The sequence below is a fragment of the Anas acuta genome, chromosome 13, assembly GCF_963932015.1.
Source record: "Anas acuta chromosome 13, bAnaAcu1.1, whole genome shotgun sequence".
Lineage (NCBI taxonomy): Eukaryota > Metazoa > Chordata > Aves > Anseriformes > Anatidae > Anas > Anas acuta.
The window spans coordinates 18,930,186-18,950,778 of NC_088991.1; the positions used below are offsets into that span (position 1 = coordinate 18,930,186).

Consider the following 20,593-nt stretch of genomic DNA (forward strand, 5'->3'; position numbering starts at 1 on the left):
TATTTCAAATGTATACACTGTAAACTGAAGATCCACCTCCAAACTCTAGTGGCAGCATATTTCTCTGGTTAAATACTGCATATATACTTTCTTACAGATTGAAATGCATGTTTATAGCACGGTATAGATTTTTCTTTTTAAGAATTGATTAAAAGGTGCAATTTTATGTTTATACTGAAAATTTCCTATCAGGAGGTAGGACAGTAATAGTCATACCTGTAAAGAACACTGCCCTACAGAACTTCTAAGTACTCTGAATTTTAATTAAAAAAAAGTAAACTATAATTTTTTCAACTTTCTTTTTAATATTATTTTGAGATCTGAAGGTATTGAGAAAAAATTAGTGTTGAGTCACAACACTATCAGCTGCATCCATTTTATCCTTAAAAAAAAGTCAGATTCAAAGTTAATTTTGTTATGTGCCATACTGAACAACATTCAACTGTAGATTCAGATAAAAAAGGGAAATTATATACATACACATCTTTAACCCTAGCACCAGAACACCACCTTTGAGATCATAACATAATGCTATATTTTAAACATCATATCCTGCAATAAAATAGGTTAGCAGCTTTGAAAACCTTTTAAAAAATTACGTGTTGGACCTAACTAATAAAGGAAACAAAAAAGTTTCCCAATGAAATGTGTCTTTTTTTTTTTTTCCTAAAAAAAAAAAAAAAAAAAAAAAAAGAGGGACAACCCCTAAATCTCACCATTTCTAGAATATAATTTCCAGGCACAATTTAAAAACGTTATGATCAAGTGACTGACTAATACTCTTCTTTCAAAACTGCACAAGAAGCTAGACTCAGTTGCCTTAGCAAACAATTTGTAAATAACCCCACCATATATCTGAACTGTTTTCATATTGTAGACAAATGCTCTTACTGACAAAATGGATAACACAATCATCTTTTTGTCTTCTATAGCTTAACAATGTGTAATACCATTAATTTGAAGACATTCATCCATCTTTCTGCAAATTTAAGACATTCATCCATCTTTCTGCATTCTATAGTGCTCTTCAGGTTCTGATAAGCAACAATCATAGGGCTATGAGATCCCCTGTCAACCCTAATACTTTTAAGACTTTTAATACAAAGAATGTAAAGTTATGATTTAATATCAAGCTTTGAAACCAGGAGAAACAGTTCATGAGATTTTTTTTCCCCAATTAGCATATCACAGTTTCTAAATTGCTTCCTTCTTGACATCATATATTACATTATGGCCTCTTTGTGGTGCCTCATTATATGCTGATTTTTTTCTGATGGTCTACGGAACCCCTTTTTGCAATACTCACACCTATGTGGATAGTCTTTTGTGTGTATTGATATTACATGCCGCTTAAAGCCTGATGCATCCGTAGTGCTATATTCACAATACTGGCACTGATAAACTTTTCTTCCACTGTGGGTCTTCATGTGCTTCTTAAGTTCAGTTTGCAGCCTAAATCCTCTTTTACATCTTTTGCATTTAAAAGGCAGGTCCTTGGTGTGAACTGAGAGGATATGCCCACTCAGTACAAAAGGATCTGATGTTTTAAAGTCACAGTGTCTACACTGATGTATCTTTTTACCTTTATGGGTTTCACTATGCTTTTTGAGCTCGGATGGACGATGGAAGCCTTTTTCACATACCTCACACTTGTGGGGAAAATCCTTTGTATGAACTGAAATAATGTGTCGCTTCAGGTCACTTGAATTGGTGCTCTTATGGTCACAGTGTGGACACTGATGAGTCTTATGCCCTTGAAATAATTCTGTGTGCTGCTGCAGTTCTTTTTCATCTGAGAAAGCCTGGGGACAGTGCTCACATTTAAATGGCAAATCAGTCCCATGTTTGGTTTTGATGTGAGTTTTCAGATTGGACTGATCAGCACATCTGAAGACACAGTGCTGACACTGGTATGGCTTTTCCCCAGTGTGGGTCCTCATGTGCTTTTTCAGCTCTGATGGATGACGGAATCCTTTCCCACATTCCACACAAACATGAGGGAAGTTCTTACTGTGAACTGCAAGTAGATGTCTATTAAGTAGTCCCTGCTCTGCAGATTCATAGTCACAATATTTGCACTTGTGCAGTTTAGGCTCCTTGTCCCTCAGTATTAGCTTATTAGAACTCAATGGGCTTGCTTCTCTGTATCTTCTCGTATATTCTGTAAACTCATGGGTTTTATCAACTTTATTTATAAGTTTATGGCTTTCCAGATGATTGTGGAAACTTACTTTTTTGTTGGTTGTAAAGTCACAGTCTGTACACTGGTATTTCTTCTTAATCATATGATCTGGATGATTCTTCATATGCCTTTTCAAGAATCCTCTGGATTTAAATTTTTTCCCACATATATGACAAGGGTAAACTGTTAAGGGCTGTCCATCAGGACCTATTATAACAGCTGTTTTTAAACAAACAAAAACAAGTTATGAAGGAAATAAATTCACGGATTAAGAAGTTTAAAATCAGCCAACTGCTGTTCAGATTCATGCACTTACACTTGCAGCAGACAGAGTTCAGTAGTTTAAAAACAACCAATCCACAGCACCTACAGTTTATGTATTTTGTTTTAGAAACTGCTCAAATACGTAAGTGGTATCAGATGTACAGTGAGTATATCCACAATTACTTTTTAATAGCTTGCAAAGTTCAAATGAATTACATCAGCCCAAAGCGTACTGACTTCAGTAGCAAAAATTACATTTTCTATGCACAGAATTGGAGGGGGGAAGGACACAGGAAATCTGCAAATCACCTTTTATATTTTTTAATTCTGCACCGGTTTGGGGAACAAAAAAAAAAAAAAGGAATAGTAATGGAGTAAGTACCACTCCATGAGAATACACATAACCATACAGTGTTTACCTGTTTGCCATTGCCTGGCCTCTCCTCTCCTCCTTTTCTTGTTTTTTTGTTTTAGCACTCTATTAGTGCTAATGCTATCACAAATCTGCAGGTATTGTGTTGCATTACCGTTTTTGTTTTCTAATCGTGTATCCAAGTTATTCCCTAGAAACAAAAATTAAACACCATAAAAAACCTTAAACAACTTTTTTCTTTGGGACTGATGACTGGAATTGCACAGCAACAGATCTACTACTTATTAAAATAACCATCACCCATTCCTCTACAACGAACATATACAAAAAACAGAGTGCCTATATAAAGCACTGCCTTTGTTGTTGGCAAAAGAACGCATTTCTTTTAACATTGATTAATTCTCAACTATATTCATTGATGCCTCATATTTCTCAAGACATTAATTCTTACAAGTTATGCTGGTTGTTTCCTTTTATGTAACTTGAACTTCTCACCAACTGCATTCTCTGTTCTGACTACAGAACTGTATATAAAACCCAAGTTGCAGATTCTCCCAGCTTCCCCACCCACCCTGAAGGCCAACAACACATCTAAAATTGTTCTCATTTCTAAATACTAGAGAAGGACTACTCCTTCAACATATACTTCACAGACAATTTTTGCACTCACTGATCAGGAGTCTATCACACAAACATAGATATTTTTAAAAGCTTAAGTTTTAGAGTTCTACACAGCACATTTGCATGTTCTTACCTGCCGCTTGACCATCTTCGTATCTTCTGGGTAGTCTTCTTTCATCTCCTGCAGAAAATGGTATTTTAGTCATTAAAATTAAAGTTCTTTTTAAAGATGACGGCTTTGAAAATCTGAGAATGAGAGAAAACCAACTTAACTAAAAAGTAATAGCTCAATCTGTCCAAACTGAGATATGCAGTTCACTTCAGTTCAGTATTCCATAATTATGTGCACCAAGAAATAAAAATCACATCTTTCTCAGTAGTCAATATCCACTGAAGCTGTGTTTGCATGCTTACCACGCTGTCTTTTCTGCTTCTCTCTGTTAATAAGCTCATTTCTGAAAACTTTCACCCTTATAAATAACCTTGGATACCAATCCAGAAATGAGGATACCCAAAGTCCACAATTTGTTTTTGAGATGAAAGTACTTTATCTTTCCAGAGTAGAACTAGGCAGCTAGTAAGACTTCTGCCTTATCAGCCATTCAGCACTCATCTATGAGACACTACAAAGTTCTACCAGATGGAGAAGTAACACTTTAAGAGTATGTTCCTCATTTTGGATTGAAAGTGTTTACTGCTAAGTGCCAAGGCTCTGCAGTTCAAAACCACTTCATAAGCCCAACTACTGATGCTGATCTGATACTCTCTTAATATACATTTAATATGCCAAAATCCTGGAAAAAAATAAGTATGAAATAAGAGAATATTCAGAATTTGTCATGTCCTGATAAGATACTTCTACAATTTGAAACATTGCTGCAGAAAACAAATTTTATTTTTTCTTTCATAATTTAAAGGAGTAACAGGTTTAAAACATGCTACATAACATAAAGTTATCAGGAACAGCTTCACGCATCTCTTCTTACTATTTTTGAAGTTATTCTCCTTTCCTTCTAGTTAATGTAAAATACTTAAACCTATTCTTGTTTTTGTAAGACCTTCAACAGCCGACTTCAACCATCAAAAAAACATGAATTCTGTACATCTGAGATGGTAAATTAGAGCAAGAATACCAAAATCCTCCAAACAGCTTTCCTTTCTATTTTCTAAAACTCAACATATAGTAACCCATTTGTTATATTCAAGATAACCAACTACTAAAGTAATCTGACAACTGTTTGACAAGCCAGCATTGAGAAAGAAAAAAAACACACCACTGTAAAAATGGGATCATTTTATTTGTATCTGAACTGCAAAAAAGCCAAGGACCTTATGTGTAAAAGGTTGTGAATTATGTGGAAAAGAATTTTTCACAGCATTTTATCAACTCCACTAACTGACGCTGCTAATAGATCAGAAGGAGCTGTTTTCAAACCCCTAAGGAAAGGTGAAAGATTATGACAATTGCACAGAGATTCTGGAAGCTAGATTGGGAAAAAAAAAACAATGCAAGGGATTTTCAGAAAATAAGCATACTGATTCCTACCGTAAGCAGCAGCCCAAGCAACAGGGACAAAAGTTTTATTCACACCAGAGTCTTCAAGCTGTGTGTCTGGAAGTGACGTAGCTTCTTCCTCACCTACAATAACTTCCATATAAACTTCATCTGCTATTTCAGCACAGCCTGGATTAAAGGAGAAGAATGTATCTTAAATTTCACATCCTTAATTTTCTTTCACTTAATTTGCTCTCACTCTGATTGATACCCATTATAAATTACTTTACTTCCTTTGGCATTTAGAACCACCCCTTCTCTTAGGGGATCATTGTTTATTCAGACATTCCTTAAAGAAAGAAAACGTATCGATAAAAATAAATACAAAATAAATACCAATACAAATTCAAAATTAGAAAATTATAAACTTGTAACTGATGACATTTGCCACTTTTCCAGAAAGCTGATTAAACAAGGTAATTCACAGTAGGAAAACAGAAAAATGAGAAATTTGACTAACCTCATTAACTTCATCCATGGAAATGTTAAATTTAATATAAATAATGAAATGATTGCATACAGTATGCACAAAGTGCATTTTATCCACATCACTTTAAAATAATTATAGCCTGCTCTTTATTTTTAGGGAAGATGAGCTTAGTTTTCTACTACTTCAGGCTGAAGAATCCTTCAGAAAAATTAAAAAAGTCCTTGAGAATGATGCTTATATTGTTGTACAAAACAGCATGAGAAACAAAAATGTTTCTTATTATGCTTACTAATATCTTCATCTTCCTGAGAAGAGTCCTTAACAGCCATGTAAACCATTTTTTCTCGCTGCATTCTACCAACACCTCCTTGTTCAATTACTCCAGCTACTGAATGTCCATTGTGAAAATCACTCTCTGTGACAATTTCTGTCCCGCCTTTAACAAAAAAAAAGTTAAACACATTAAGTGAATGTAAACAAAACCACGTTCAAGATTAATTTCAGAGTGAAGTTTTTTTTTTTATTTACGATAAAGTTATTTTATAAAACTCCAATTAAATGTTTTGGTGTTCATGTCTGTCTTTAAGAATGGTAATCAGAAGCAGTGAGAGTGCCACACAAGAATGTCCCTGCTGTAAATTAGCTTTCAGCCATAAGAAATTTCGGTTCTTCCTGCTGCTGCATTAGCAGTCTGTTCCTCAAGACTGACAACCCATCCCCAGAGGAAGGAACCATACTTTAAGACCAGGCCCTGATAATCATGTAGGAAATAGCTGATGAAACAGATGCTACAATAGATAAGGGACGTTAACATGCTATTTCGATCTTCTTTCCCCATGGCCTTCAGAAGTACATAGTCTTCACAACCTTTCTTATACTTTAAAGAAACGAAGGACCAAATAGTAAAATCGCAGGAACCTTACAGAAATAACCACTAGCCTTCAACAGAATCAGGTACTATCCATTCAAAATGGGACAGCAAAATACGTAGTTACTTTGTTGACCTGAACCTGAAAATAACACCTGAAGCATCAATTGTATATGAGCAATCTCCACAAATGTCACACTCCACTAAACATTCTGATCAGTGTATTACATGAAATTAACAAACAAAGACCACAAAACACTTATTTACTACTGGAAAAATACAAAATTCCAAAGGTACCTATTTCGACATCATCTTCAGCTTCAGCTTTAAATATGTACACTTTGATAACTTCTGAACCAAACCCATCATCTTTAGCAACTTCATCATTTGCCACCTCGGTACTGATTTTCAAGGGAGTACTTCCTATATGATCCAGTTTTTCTCCAACATCATCCACTGTAAAGGTAAGAGAATAACAATGAGGCTCAAATACATTTTTTTAAAAGTCACAGTAATCAGTAGCATCATTTTCTCCACTATTATCCCCATGCATAGGAAAGTTTTGTTGCCATATATGGACTTCACCAAATAGTTCATCTTAAGGAACATGAAAGAGATTCTGAAAGTTCAGTACTCATTTTTTTGTTGCAACTCTGAAAACATTTAATGAATGACAGAGTTAAGAACACTAGAGAGTTTGTCACCACAGCGTGTTTTTTTCTGAAGCTATCACACTTAGAAAGCAAAAATGTATCAGATAGTAAAATTAAACATACATATCCAAAAATGTTATAAACAAGCCCAAAATTGCCTATTACAGTCTAAGAGTTCCAAGAAACTTCTTCCCTACTCTAAAGTACTGGTGACCAACTCTTAGTAGTAGATACTCTTATCACGAGTAATGACTCCTGACTACATTTCCAGTGATAGAAGTGTGCATCAAAAATTGGACTACCTCTTCACCCTAAACAAAATTATGATTTTATCCATGTTATCACTTGAAAACATTAAAATCAACAAAGATTATTGCATAATATATAGCCAATTAAAAGATGAGGTGAAAATAAATCCAAATAATACAATCTGAAATAGACTTCTTGTTCCTTATGTATCCGTCTTACCAACTCTGATGTGTTTTCAAAATACTCATTTTTTTTCAACAAAAACACATTCAAACCATTAAAAGTTTACAAGGAAAACTATTTTGTTAAAAACACAGTACACACACAAGTATCTGTTTATGCAGATCTATGTCCCAAATTGCTAACAGGCTGCCGAACCAAGCACCTTTCTGACACAGGTACTGACTACACACTTCTCTCAGTGGCCAACAGTGGCTTCTCTGCAGACGGCCAAGCCAAGCCTGTGTACCACACACTGAATGCACTCTCTAAACGGAAGAATTCCACAAATTGTAAATAAAACCTGAACTGAATACAGTTCATGGACGGCAGTTTATTGCATATGTAACACTAAAATATGTGCAAACAAGGTTTAACACCAATCATTTATATTAATATTTAAGCAGCAGTGTTCCAGGAGTAAGGCCTGAGCCTGCTCAACGGGGCCGCTGAGGCTCTGATTGCTGAGGGGTGGCTTACCTCGGGATGGCTGCGGTGGTTCCCAATCCCCCTCTAAGCTTCCTGCTCCCCGTGCAGCAATGACTGCTCTTGAAGAGCTGCTTTTAACTACCTCAGGCTACAGCCCGACGTAGTGAGGTACAAGCTTAAGCTTTTCTTAAAACTCCAGGCATTCATGTGAGGTGGTTCAGAACCTGCTAGAAAAAGAGCAGATGCCTTTCCTGCAGCAGGGCTGGAATCCACCACAGCAATCCCAAACTAAGCTCTTCCCACACACAGACAGGATTCCAGAGATAAACCCATCCGAGTAGGTATCCACCATTTTTCACCTACACACTGAGGAACCTTATTTCAGAAATCCTGGACTGCATCAGAAAAGTACAGAAGTTATTGACAACAGAACTAGGCATGAAGTAATATTTAATTTTAGAACCTCTGAAAATTAAATCGTATGTTTTGATAAACTTTAAAGGGAATGCAAAAAAATCCTATGGTTGACCTGTTTCTCTTTGTGAGCAACAGTTTAATTGAATAGCCAAAAAGAATCAGACTCTGATCAGGGGAAATAAATAAAAGTTTCCTCTGGAAAAAAGATTCTAGAATGGTTTTAATTAAAAACTGTATCTCTATTAAAATCAATGTCAGGAACATCAGTATCTTAGTCTGTTCAAATCTGACATGCAGTACATTACATTCAAATTACCTTGCAGGGCAATATAAGAGTACCAACACCACAAGCAAGCAAGCCACAATTTATCCAAATTCTTCAATATGATACACACGTTTAATTTTAGCACAATGGATGGTCCCACTGCATACACAAGTCTTTAAGGTATCAAAAGTAACTCATAATACAAGGCAGGAGTGATTATGTATATATACATATGTGTAGCTGTATGACTAGATACGCTGCCAAAACACAGAAAGAAAAGTGAAAGGCTGGGTGGCAGAAATCACTAATTGTGTGCTGTTATTGTAACTTTAGAATTGGCAGGTGGTAGCAGAGTTATTTTCAAATCTGCAACTCAAGCAACACCAACTTTCTCTAAACTGCGAAGTTTTATGAACTCATTATCAATTTAACACAGAAAATAAGTATTTCAGTAATGGAAGCAGTACAGCAACTTCCTGCTGAACAGGGGAACAATCGGTTATATGCGATAATGTGTCCTTTAGAGACAAATTTCCCAACAATTTAACTTATGTTGTATGACAGTGACTGGACATCATTACGTATCTGGTGAAACAGTATAAGAATAAACACAGAATTTTAGATTAGCTGCCTTACCAGGACATCAATACCAATTCAATAACAACTACATAGAGAAAAAAAGAGGAATTTTTCAGTTTTTAAACAAAAATAAATATTTTCAGCCAAGAAAATTAAAGTAAATTACATGAATATAGTATATACACTCAAATGCTGTATTTTACCATTTTAAGTAAAGCCCTCAAATTTGTAATGCCCTTTAAAAACAAAGCAACAAAACAGTAAAAACCCAGTAAAGCTACTGCAGACTCATAACAGTATTTTTAAAATTAGTGGTTACTTCCACACCATCAACCACCACGTGTATTTTCAAAGATCGTCAGTCTCTACAATTCAAGATGAAGTTATGGAACCAGATCAGGAAGCCTGTGTATCAAGGGCCTCTGAAATCACTTCTTTTAGGAAACCAAAGTGAAATATAACAAAATTTGAAAAATATTAAGTAGACTGAGAAAACGTTACTGATATAGACCACCTACTGTAAGATGTTGCTGTTTGTTTGAAATATATCAGCAACAAAAGCCATTGGCTCAGCAACTGCTACTGCTTAAATTGCCATCTTATACAAAGTAAATGTGATGGTTTCAATTTATTTTTTAAAACACATTTAGATAAGCAATAAAACAACACAGCAGGGCATGTAATCTTTGAAAAGTTCCAAAATATTAGGACTTTTTTTTTTTAAGAAAAGATCATGAAAACATCCTACTGTCTAAGTAATATGATTTCAATTACTCACTGCTAACTCAACAACGTTATCTCATGCCTTTTCCCTGTGATATTGCCCAGGAACAGGAATGCTTACTTTATGTCAAGGGAAGAATAAGAAAGTGTCTTCCACATCTGACTCATCCACCAGAAGCACTATATATTATTATCTTGTCATTTAAAATTAACTGAAAAAACACAACAGAGAACCTTTATAAATATATGCTGAATCCTCCTGAGTACCAAGGTTTAAAGGAAAACTCAGCACACTTCTAATGTTAAACTTACCTTAGCTGTTTTCAGGTGTGTGATGTCCAGATTCACCGTGGATTGCCAGCTCCCAATTCATGTGATGCCTCAGCATGCACTATGCTGGTGATATCACACCCACCATAGGAGCCCACAGGGTTAACAGGAGGGCAAGATAAGTCCCATGGTTTTACATTTTTTCTTATCTTTCTGATGTCTGATATACTTACTCTATATCCCATAGGTTACAATATAGGAGTATTAAAACTAAAATGTTCAGCATACTACATAACACTGTATTGTCATACACTACAAAGGCGGCGGTGGCGGAACAGTACCTTACCCCTAAAGGCCAGCTCCAGTGTTGTTCTTTGGTGGGTATGAGGTCACCAACATAGTGCATGCAGGGCCAACACACGGATCGGGAGCTGGCAATCCCCTGTGGGTCTGAATATCGCAAACCTGAAAAACAAAAAAGGGTATGCTTTAAGCTACAAGCGTGCTAACCCCTCTCGGGCTAAATGGGATACACTATTTATAATTTTCACTTCTCAGTAGGAGATGGGTGGGTACGTGACCATACCGTATGTGCTTATTTTGTATTAATTTGCTTTTTACAAATACCTTTTTGATGGGTATTCCAGAGTTTTAAAAAAGAGGATTACGCATAGCCTATGGCACATCTTATGTGTGCATGAAAACCAAGATTTTTCAGTCCACATGCTTTGTTGGGTTAAGCTGGCCCACACAGCACAACACAGCCTCAAAAAAAAAGGCAAGAGACTGCCTTCACGTATACCTAAAAATGGTTACTTTAGAACAGAATTACAGAACAATAATGTAACTTCCAACTGTGTTTACTCAAACATATATCATGGTTATAAGTACATGCAGATGTGATTTGCTTAAAACAGGGTCTCAAACTGGCTTTGAAATGTTGCAAAAGTCATCACCAGGCTTGAGAACACCTGCCAACACTAGGTATGGATGGGGCACAGCTGAGCCCACAGCTTACTGAAGGTTCCGATGCTCTGGTCTAAGCACAGCGATCATTATCATCAAATCACACATCTATCTAAGAAGGAATTCCAAAGATGACTTTACTTACAATTACAAAGGTGCAGTTGGAAATACCGCAGTTACAGAATACAACTCATCGTAAGTACTCTGTCAGAAAGGAGGAATGTTTGCAATGAAACAACTGACTGTAAAAGTGGCGTTCCTTTATTTACAAACACACAGGGGTTTTTCTGTTGTATGTCTAATTTGGTTTAGACTGAGGGTTTTTTTTTTGTTTTTTTTTTTTTTTTTGCTTCTTTTTCCAGAGAACTTTGTAACTTCCATGGCTGATACATAGCAATATTGTAATGATAGAATGATTAAAAAAATCATTGCTGTCCACCCTGTACTGAATGAAAAATAAATACTAACAATATGTTGTGTGGAAGTGCTATGAAGAGTGCTGTATTTCATGTATGAAATACTGAAATCATTATAATCACTGATCAGTCACACCCTGAAATTTTTAATAAATGGTGCTTACTGTGAAGAGACTGACACTTCAACACACTTGGCACTTTTGTCCTTTTTTTTTTTTTTTTTTTTTAAGACATATTGGTTCTGACTAAAAATCTGTTTTGACCTACTCACATTTCAATAGCTAACTCAGAGAAGTCAAAAATTTAAAAGAAACATTTCATCAAATTTGTGTGCACAACAATAAAAATTGTTATCTTCAGAGTATAGTTTAACCCCTGAAGAAACTTCATATACCTAAGGCATAAATTTGCTAATGCTTTTGGTAGCTCTTGCTCAACAAATAGCGTATGACCATTTGGCTTTCTCACCAACTTTGTACAGGGTCTGAATGCTGTGTGGGAACTGAACCTGGCAGCCACTTTGCACTTTTGGAAAGCTGACCAGTTAATGCACACAACCCCCTAACATCAAGTTCAGTCCACAACAGCGTAACATAAGATAACATGGCTACTATAATTTTCAATTCAGCTAACAAAAAATATTTTTGGTATCTTTAAAAGGCCTTTTCCTTTGCTGTATTTTACCGATGAAACCCAACATGTTATTTTTACGTGAACCTCCATAATATGGTAAATATGACTTTGTATTTTAAAAAAGTTGCATACTGGAAGTATATGGAACATTTAACTTTGCAATGTTGTTTTTCTTAATTTTCAGGAATATCTGGTTTCAGAAGCAGAAGCATACATACTCAACAGCATGAATGTTATTATTTTTCTTGCTGTATCAATGATAATGGATTTTTCATTACACAAACCCAAATCTAGACAAGAATTAGCTACATAATTAAATACGTTCTGGGAGTTCCAGCACGGAGTGGATTGAGAGTCCAGTTACAGTAATTTCTCCCCACTACACCACTTCTGCTTTAGATAACCTCCTATTCATTATCTACCTTTGTTTAACTTACAAGATATCATTAAGTAGTCTTCAGATGTGCTCTTGCCATCATCATCATCTTCTGTTTTTATAGTCACCGTGGAGCCAGGAACAGTACCAGCTGCTTGAATGACTGCCTCAGAATCTGAGTTCGTTACAAGGACTTCTTCTGAAACCATCGTAGGTGAGTTGGCTCCTGACACAGAGTCTTGCACCACATGCTCCAAGTGTCCATCAGGACCCGTGACAAGATCAGCCACAAACACCTGATCAGGAACTCTAACAGTTTCTGTTATTAGATCAGAAGTCAAAACATGATCGCTGGTATCTAAAGCTTCTTCGATAGCAACATCAGTTTCCAAAACAGAGTCGGGAACAATTACACCTTCTGTCACAACATCAGTTTCAGTGATGATGTCAGGTCCTTGGACAACTTCAGCTGCTAAGCCATGATCCAGGGTTATTCCATCATCAGTAACAACATCAGACACTAGCACAGCTTCGGGGACTGACACAACAATATGGTCTCCATCAATATGAGCAGTGCCAGCCATTCCAGCCACTACAAAACAATTATCAACGAGAAGAAATGTTAAGATTATTACATTAGCAGAGTTTATCTAAGGAACAGAATAATTGTACAGATAAGGTAAACACAGATGTGCAAAACTGGATTACTTGTCAGCAATCCGCATTTGACATTTCACCTGAAGAAGACTATTCAAAGTTGTCTGTATTCTTTAAGAAAAAAACCTGACTCTTCTTTAAGACATCTTGCAGAGTTTGCCAAATTAAGGTTTTACAATGCTCATATGTTAAAAACTGTTATCAGTTTTCAATTTCTTCCTTTTTTTTTTAATTCCAGTAAGAAAATATTTGATTACAGTAGCAATTTAAGCATTGATAAACTTCTTGTTACTGGAAGTGTGGTAACAATCCATTAACTGCTGTTACAACAAAAGGACTCTGATCCTTTACACTGGATGGGCCTTGATAAAAATATTTTGTTGTACGCTATATTTATAGTACAATTTGCAACACTGTGCCATGTTGCAAGGAATAGCTAGAAGCAGAAACCAGTTTTTCATTAACAGATTTGACTGGTCAGCCCTGCTTGCAACCTACTATCCATAAAAAGGGACCACAGAGTCATTTATTTCAATGCAACCAGAAAAAGCAGATTTAATCTTAATGGATAAAACATTCAAGAACATGGTTCTTATCACAATGAAAAAAATACTAAAATTATTTAACATGGTACAGCAAATAAAATTATTTCAGCACGCTCTAAAAGACATTCACATCAGAGTAAAGACACAAGCTCGGTGTTTGAGAAGGTCTTCTCCTGCCACAGTGCAAGAAAAGGAGACCCACAAGGATGAGACTGGAGACTTCTTGCTGTCTTTTCTCTAAACCTTCAAAATTATTCTGGTTATTTATCATTGACATCAAAAGAAACCGCTAATTAAAAAAAAATAAATTCCAGATAGGTTTTGTTACAACAGTACAGCCCCTGGACTGAAATTCTTAAGTGAAGACTTCTAAATACACACAGAACGTGAAGATTTAGTTAAATCTGTAAATTGTTTCCTATGTATTAAATTATCTTCTACCACACAAAGATGTTATTTCCCACCTCATTTACATCTCCTAAACTGGAGACAGTGATCAAGGCAACCGCACAAAAGCTCAGACGTAAATAACCGATACCTGTACTGGTACACAGGGGATGTAACAGCCCACCAGCGTTATCTCAAGCAGAGGCACACACACCACAAAGCCACTGAACTCGCCATAACATCTCCTGTCTCAGCTTGAGTGCTTTGGGACACAGATGATGACTTTTTTTTTTTTTTTTTGAAGTTACTTCAATTTTTTGGAATAGGTGACCATTTCAAGATCAGCAACCAAAGTCTATCAGCAACCAAAGTATACAAAGCCTTATTATACATCACATATATATACATCATCATTTGAAATTTCTCCAAAAAGCCATGCAAATACCAGTTTTATTTGTCAGCTTAACATCTTGAAATAGCTTAAAAACATAATGTTTAATAGATAAAATCTTTACCAAAGTCCTGCATAATCATAGTGTGAGGCATTTTGGATTCTTGCGCTTGCAGCCCAAGACTTCCACCACCTGGATCCATATTCAGCTAGATTCATTCACAAATACCTGCAAAAACAAAATCCAAATTTGTGTTAAACACAGCACTACTGTGTTGACCAGGTTTGCTGGATTCACTTGTCACACTGACAGACACAGAAAAACATTTATCCACAAGGTCAAGAAAAAAGCATGCAGTACTTCACACAGCCCACTTTGCTTTCTTCTCATGCTTTTATAATTTTTGACCTAAACTCCTGCAAATATTTCCATATATAACCTGCATATACCCTTTCACCTAATCATCTATTGTGGCAGGCAATCCTAGATGCATAGAGCACGCTGCATTGAGGAAAGCAGAGAACTGCATACAGAGTAGCAATGTTTCAGATTCTTTCACAACTTTGTATCCATCACCTATTTCAAAACAAATTTTCCATGTGTAAATTTCATTGCTGTTTAATTGTAGGTAAGTTCTGAAGAACTGCACAGTGCTCTGGATTTCTGCGAACAAAAGCGCTGAAGGTGATTTTCAGGAGCTCTGTATGAAGCCCTCTGTATCATTAAAAATTTCTGACAAAAAGACCTGGCAGAAAATTGCATTGGCACTGAGATTTGCACGCACAGCACAGGTACCCACTGCAGCAGGCAGCAGCTAAGCATTAGTAAGACCAACTTATTTCAACGTCCCCATTGCCTGAAACTTCCAGAAGAACGTCAGCGCTTAACAGACGGCTGTGCTGACACCTCCGTGCACCACCCCAGTGCTAGGGGCGTATGATCCATGCTGGTTGACATTTTATTTCAGAACAGTCAGGTTATTCTAGAAATCTGATCTTCCAACACTGTTCCTTCTGTGCCACCTCACTTCTGCTGCCAGGACAAACCGGGTCCTACACAGCTATCTGCAGTACCCCACTAATAGGAAACTGACCCTTTTAAGCTTTTGATAGAAAAAATGTGGAAAAAAAAAAAGAGTGGAAAACAATCCACGCTTACTGCATCTTTGTTATCAAGGAAGGAACTGGAAATCCTCAAGTGAAGGAAGCAGCAAGCAGTCTGCAGTGATGGCAGTTTCAGGCACAAGTCACCGTTCCACCCCAAGGATGTTCCAACTGAACTGAGGATACAAAAGAAAAAATTTGCATCACCTCTTGTCACCATCAGCCTTGCAACACTTTCTCCCTGTAAATGTCACTCAGATTTCACATTGTTTTAAAATTTTTGTTTCAAGATAAAATTTGTTCACCACTGTAATAACAAAGCAACTTCGGAACCTTAACGCAACACTCAATCACCAGCTAACCAATGGTTAATTTAGCACAGCAATTTCAGAACTAATGCAGTGCTCTACAATTTCCAATCACAGCCTTCAGCCTTATATAATCCTTTTCTAAACATAAACTACCATGGAAAACGATCTTAAATTATATCAGTCTCAAGACTACTGGAAGAATACGCCAGGGTTTTCTTCCTTTTTAACAAACTATTTAATTTATTTCCAGATTATAAATTAGATACTCAAATATAAGCATACTACATACTGTGCTACGTAGAAAATTCAGTACAAAGTGAGACTGGTGTTTTAATTAAGATTAAAATTTCTGCTAGGAAATGGAACCATTGCCAAGAAGACTATTTTCCCAGTAACTAACGAGACTATGGAAATTCCCAAAGACAGCACCTTTTGGGCATGTACTGTGAGTGTCTCCAATTTTCCCTAACAGGAGAGAAGGATGATGACGTGCTAGCAACAAACCCACTGAAGGTGTGCTCTGGTTGACGCAAGCGGTCTCCAGCCACTGTTAAGTGCACTCTTAAAAACCCTCAGTGCAGGCAAAGGACAAAATAGCATCAACTATTGTATCAGATATTTTTTTTTGTGTGTCTAATTTGGGATCTTAAGAAGAATGCAATGACAGCAGGAAACCAACCCCTTTGTTGCTCATGCTGGAACAATTAACAACGGAGAAGGCCTGCAATTCTGCTGCAATTGGTTATTTTTCCTCGTAAAGTTCAGCAGTGCAGATGATTTAATCTCGCACACTGCATATACATGCAAATTTCATTCTTCTAAGCAGCACAAAAAGGTAGCAGCCATTAACTGTGCTTTCTTCTGTAGTACACTGTTATACACCCACACAATTACAGATGGGTTCCACACAAAGCTTTTGAAAAGGGACATTGAGAAATATGCCAGAAAGGCACAAGTCTGTACACTCTCATAATCCTCTTCCATCAAACTATTAAGACCTCAAGTTATTGCTACTGACCCTTCTCATTTATGCATTTAAAAGAAAATGCTGTGAAAATGCTTTATTAGCATTAGCCAATAACGTAATTTCACATTAGAATATTTTGCTAACATTTTCATTAATTATAGGATGTTGTCTTACAACAAAAAGGAGTATATTACCATCAGATTCCAAAATAAAAATAATGAAACCTAAACTGAGACTAAATTGCTAAAATGTGCATGGCTTCGATGTTGGTTTGCTTTTTTGAAGACTAGAGTTCCCTTTCTAACTAGCTTAGGGAGAAGGTTGATTTCCACCTGCAGAAATATTTCAGTTCTTTGTACCAAGCTCTTCTTCAGACTGGGCTCAGTTGAGACCAGGCAATAAATTGTATAATGAAAAAGAGAATATACGACCTCTCTGTCTAGGGGCTGGAACACCATGTAAACAGCATTTTATAAATCAAAGATAATGCCTGGCAGTTTGGGATGACCACACTTCAACTCCTAACACTCAGCTGAAAAAGTGGTAAAGGCCCAGGCCATTAGAAACATTGCTCTGTGCGTATACATTGATTTATTGTGAGTTTACTCTTCCCATAACATAAAATATGCATTAACATTTTAGTTTTCTTTGAGAAACCTTTCAGCAAGCACCCCCAAATTGACAGTGAAGTGTTTTAAGGAGGGGAAAAAAAGGAAGGCCTCAGCAATTCCACACTTCCCAGGGAAAAACAGGAGGCTCCCCTGTACCCAAAGGCACAATGATGCTCCCATCAATGGTGGCTTCCAGGCACTGCTGTCATATTTGAAATAAATTTGGAATTTTATAGTGTGCAAGACATTTCTACAAAAAAAAAAAATATATATATATATATAACTTAATAAATTCACATATGAAGTATGTATTTAATAAACCTTGATATGCCCCAAACAGAGGGCCATGCAAATACGAAATATCTCCATGGTTCCAATAAACAATCCCTGCCCAAATGCTCAGGTGAGACGCTGTCCTGTGAAGTAATTTCTGTGGTCAGCCCTTGGGTACTCATTTGAAACGGTGCAATTCTTCTAATTCTTCGTAGGCCTTGTTTACATACAATAGACCACAGCACCATACTTAGCCCAGAGCTGCAGATATTTTTAGGCTGTATGTGACATTTTGATTAAATTCAGAAGGGTTGCAATGTAACAAATTGGTAGCCCAGACACTCAGAGCTGCATTTTTATCTCCTACACCTGCAGTTCAATAGGCACAGCAGCGAGCTGTCCTCCTTGAAGACATCTCCGTCACGGGTTGCGGTTTTCACCAATTTTTTAGCCCAGCGCCCAACGGGAACGCCACGGGACAGCAACCGCGGAGAGGCCCCGGTTCCCACAACCCGAGGCTGAGGAACGCGGGGCCGGGGCTCGGGGCCTCACCGAGGGACAAAGCCCGGGAGCGCCCCACCCGCGGGGCCGAACCGGGGCCGTGCGCGGCGGAGGGCGGGGAGAGGCGGCCGCGGGGTGGGGCGCGGCGCGGGGACAAAGGGGCCGCGGGGCCGCCCGCCGCAGGGCCCCGCCGCTCCTCCTCCCTCACCCGGCGGCTCCGAGAGGCGGGGGACAGGCCCCGTCCCGCCGAGCCCGGGCGGCCGCGGCCTTTCTGCCCTCCCCACCTCCCTCCTTCCCTCTCTCCCCGGCCGACATTTTGTTTTCCGCCATTTTCTGGCCGCCCGCGGAGGCCCCTCAGCCGCGGGGCCCGGCCGCCGCCTCCCGCCCGCCCTCCCGCTGCGGCCCCGAGCGGCCGAGGCCGAGCTGAGGGGCGGCGGCGGGCCCCGAACGCGGCCTCCCCTTCTCCGTACCCCCCCTCCCCCCGGCCCCGCTCACCTGTGCGGGCGTCGCCTCGCCGCGGGACCGCCGCTGAGGGCCTCCGAGCCGGGCCAAACCGAGCCGAGCCGGGCCGGGCCGGGCGGCGGCGGGGCGCGAGCGCTCGCGGCCTGCTCCCCTCCCCCCCCGCCGCCCGCCCGCCCGCCCGCTCGCCGCCGGCCTCGCCGCGGCCGCCGCACGTCACTGCGCGCCGCTGCGGGCCCCGCGCGCCGAGCAGGCGCACCCGCCGCGCCGAGGCCGCTGCCCTCACGCTGCCCGCGCCGCCGAGCGCGCCTGTGCGCGGCGGGGGGAGCGGGGAGGGGGGCAACGGCCCCGCGGGCGGGGCGGCGGGGAGGGGGGGGCGCGGGGCGGCCCTCGGAGGCCCCCCGCGGCCCGCACGCTGCCGGCCCGAGAGGCCCGAGCCGGCCCCGCGTCTCGGGGGGGGCAGCGGCACCTGCTGCGGGGTGGGGGAGGCAGGGGAAGAAGCGGCCCCCCACACACGGCCCCGTTCTGGGGGGCATCGCCCCGGGTCCCCCCCCGGGTGCTCCAGTATGGCCGGGGCTCAGGGCCCGCTTGGAAGCCCTTCCTTCTGCCCAGGCCTTCCCAAAATCCCAACCCAAGGGTGCTCAGGGAGACCCAGCCCTGCTTCTGCCCCTATTCCCGGTTGTCTCAGAGGGCACAGACCCAAAAGGGCACGGGGACAACCTCACTGCCCTCACCCCCACCAACCAGAGGTAGCCCAAGGCAGCCCTCAGGGCCTTCATTCTTGCACAGCATTAAGGCAGTAAAGGCCAGTACCAAAGTACCAAAAATACACGTAACAAAAGAAAACGCTGGCATTATATTGAAAGAAACTGTTGGCACAGGTGTGGCACTGAAGGCAGCTTTCCTCATTGCTTCGGGTGTGGCTGTGTCAATACCATCACCTCCACCACGACCCCATAGTACTCAACACAAGTGGTAGGTCCAGCAAAGATAAAAAAAAAAAGAAAAAAGTTCTAGGGAGGTAATACTGATCTCTAACAAAGTGCAGGTCCTAAGTATTTACCATTTGCAGCTCTATTAACAATTACATTGATTAAATGACTGATGTAGTCGTTACCTACACCTACAAGGTACATGTTCAACCCTCAAACTTTGTCTCTTAATCAAGTATTCAAAAAAGAGACTTTTGCTGTGTTTCACACACCCCTCTTCCTCCCCCCCATGTTTTCTTTCTTTTAAGACATAAGCAGAAGAGTCATGGAATAAAGCTGCTGACCACATCATTCCACACACCGAAGAAATACAATAATTAAGAATTACTGTAGATGTTATAGATGCTCTAGCAAAAGGTAGACATTCTGATGAGAAAGTTATTTTAAACTGATCAGCACAATTAGGAATGAGGGGAAAAATGAATGGGTACTTGCAAGACTGAATGCTTGTGGAAGTGAGTGAATCTTACAAGGTGATTCAATCAGAAGAGCAGAAAAAGAGAGATAATTATCTTTCTTCAACAAAATCCCATCTGTGCTGTATTTTCTCTTCTGGAATAGTATCAAGGGAAATCTCAAAAGTAAAATGAGCATAAAGTAGTAACAACAAGGCCACTGCCAACAGTGTGACACTGCACTCAACCCCAGACCCAACATGTGAATGTGCAGAGCAAGGTAGCAGTTACAAGCAAAAGCAATCCAAAGCAGTGGTGAAAAGTCCAGAATTAAATAAAATAAAACCAACATCACCAAACCAAACCCAACCCAACCCTAGATACCAGGACTGCAGGTGTCCAAATAACAAGTCACTGCACTGAATCAGAAAGAATGCACAGATGCCAAAACACCACATTATACATTAATTTAAAATATTTATACCTGACAGGGAAGTAGCACATCATAACCA

The 20,593-nt window shown here is 39.3% G+C and overlaps 1 protein-coding gene across 3 annotated transcripts; it reads right to left on the minus strand.

Moving 5' to 3' along the window:
• Positions 1-675: 675 nt before the first annotated feature.
• On the minus strand, positions 676-18,890 carry ZNF711 (zinc finger protein 711). 3 transcript variants are annotated; one of them, XM_068697500.1, is made up of 10 exons: positions 18,731-18,890; positions 15,628-15,748; positions 14,593-14,697; positions 12,550-13,080; positions 6,591-6,749; positions 5,715-5,861; positions 4,987-5,124; positions 3,574-3,621; positions 2,974-3,009; positions 676-2,401 (listed from the first exon to the last, which is right to left on the minus strand). In XM_068697500.1, the coding sequence occupies exons 3-10, from the start codon at positions 14,669-14,671 to the stop codon at positions 1,224-1,226; spliced, it is 2,316 nt and encodes a 771-aa protein (XP_068553601.1). In that variant the 5' UTR covers positions 14,672-14,697; positions 15,628-15,748; positions 18,731-18,890; the 3' UTR covers positions 676-1,223. The 3 variants fall into 3 exon arrangements, with proteins under 3 accessions (XP_068553601.1, XP_068553600.1, XP_068553602.1); XM_068697499.1 differs by having other exon boundaries at positions 2,866-3,009; XM_068697501.1 differs by lacking the exons at positions 12,550-13,080; positions 14,593-14,697; positions 15,628-15,748; positions 18,731-18,890 and adding exons at positions 9,949-10,039; positions 10,140-10,324 and having other exon boundaries at positions 2,866-3,009.
• Between the last annotated feature and the right edge of the window lie 1,703 nt (positions 18,891-20,593).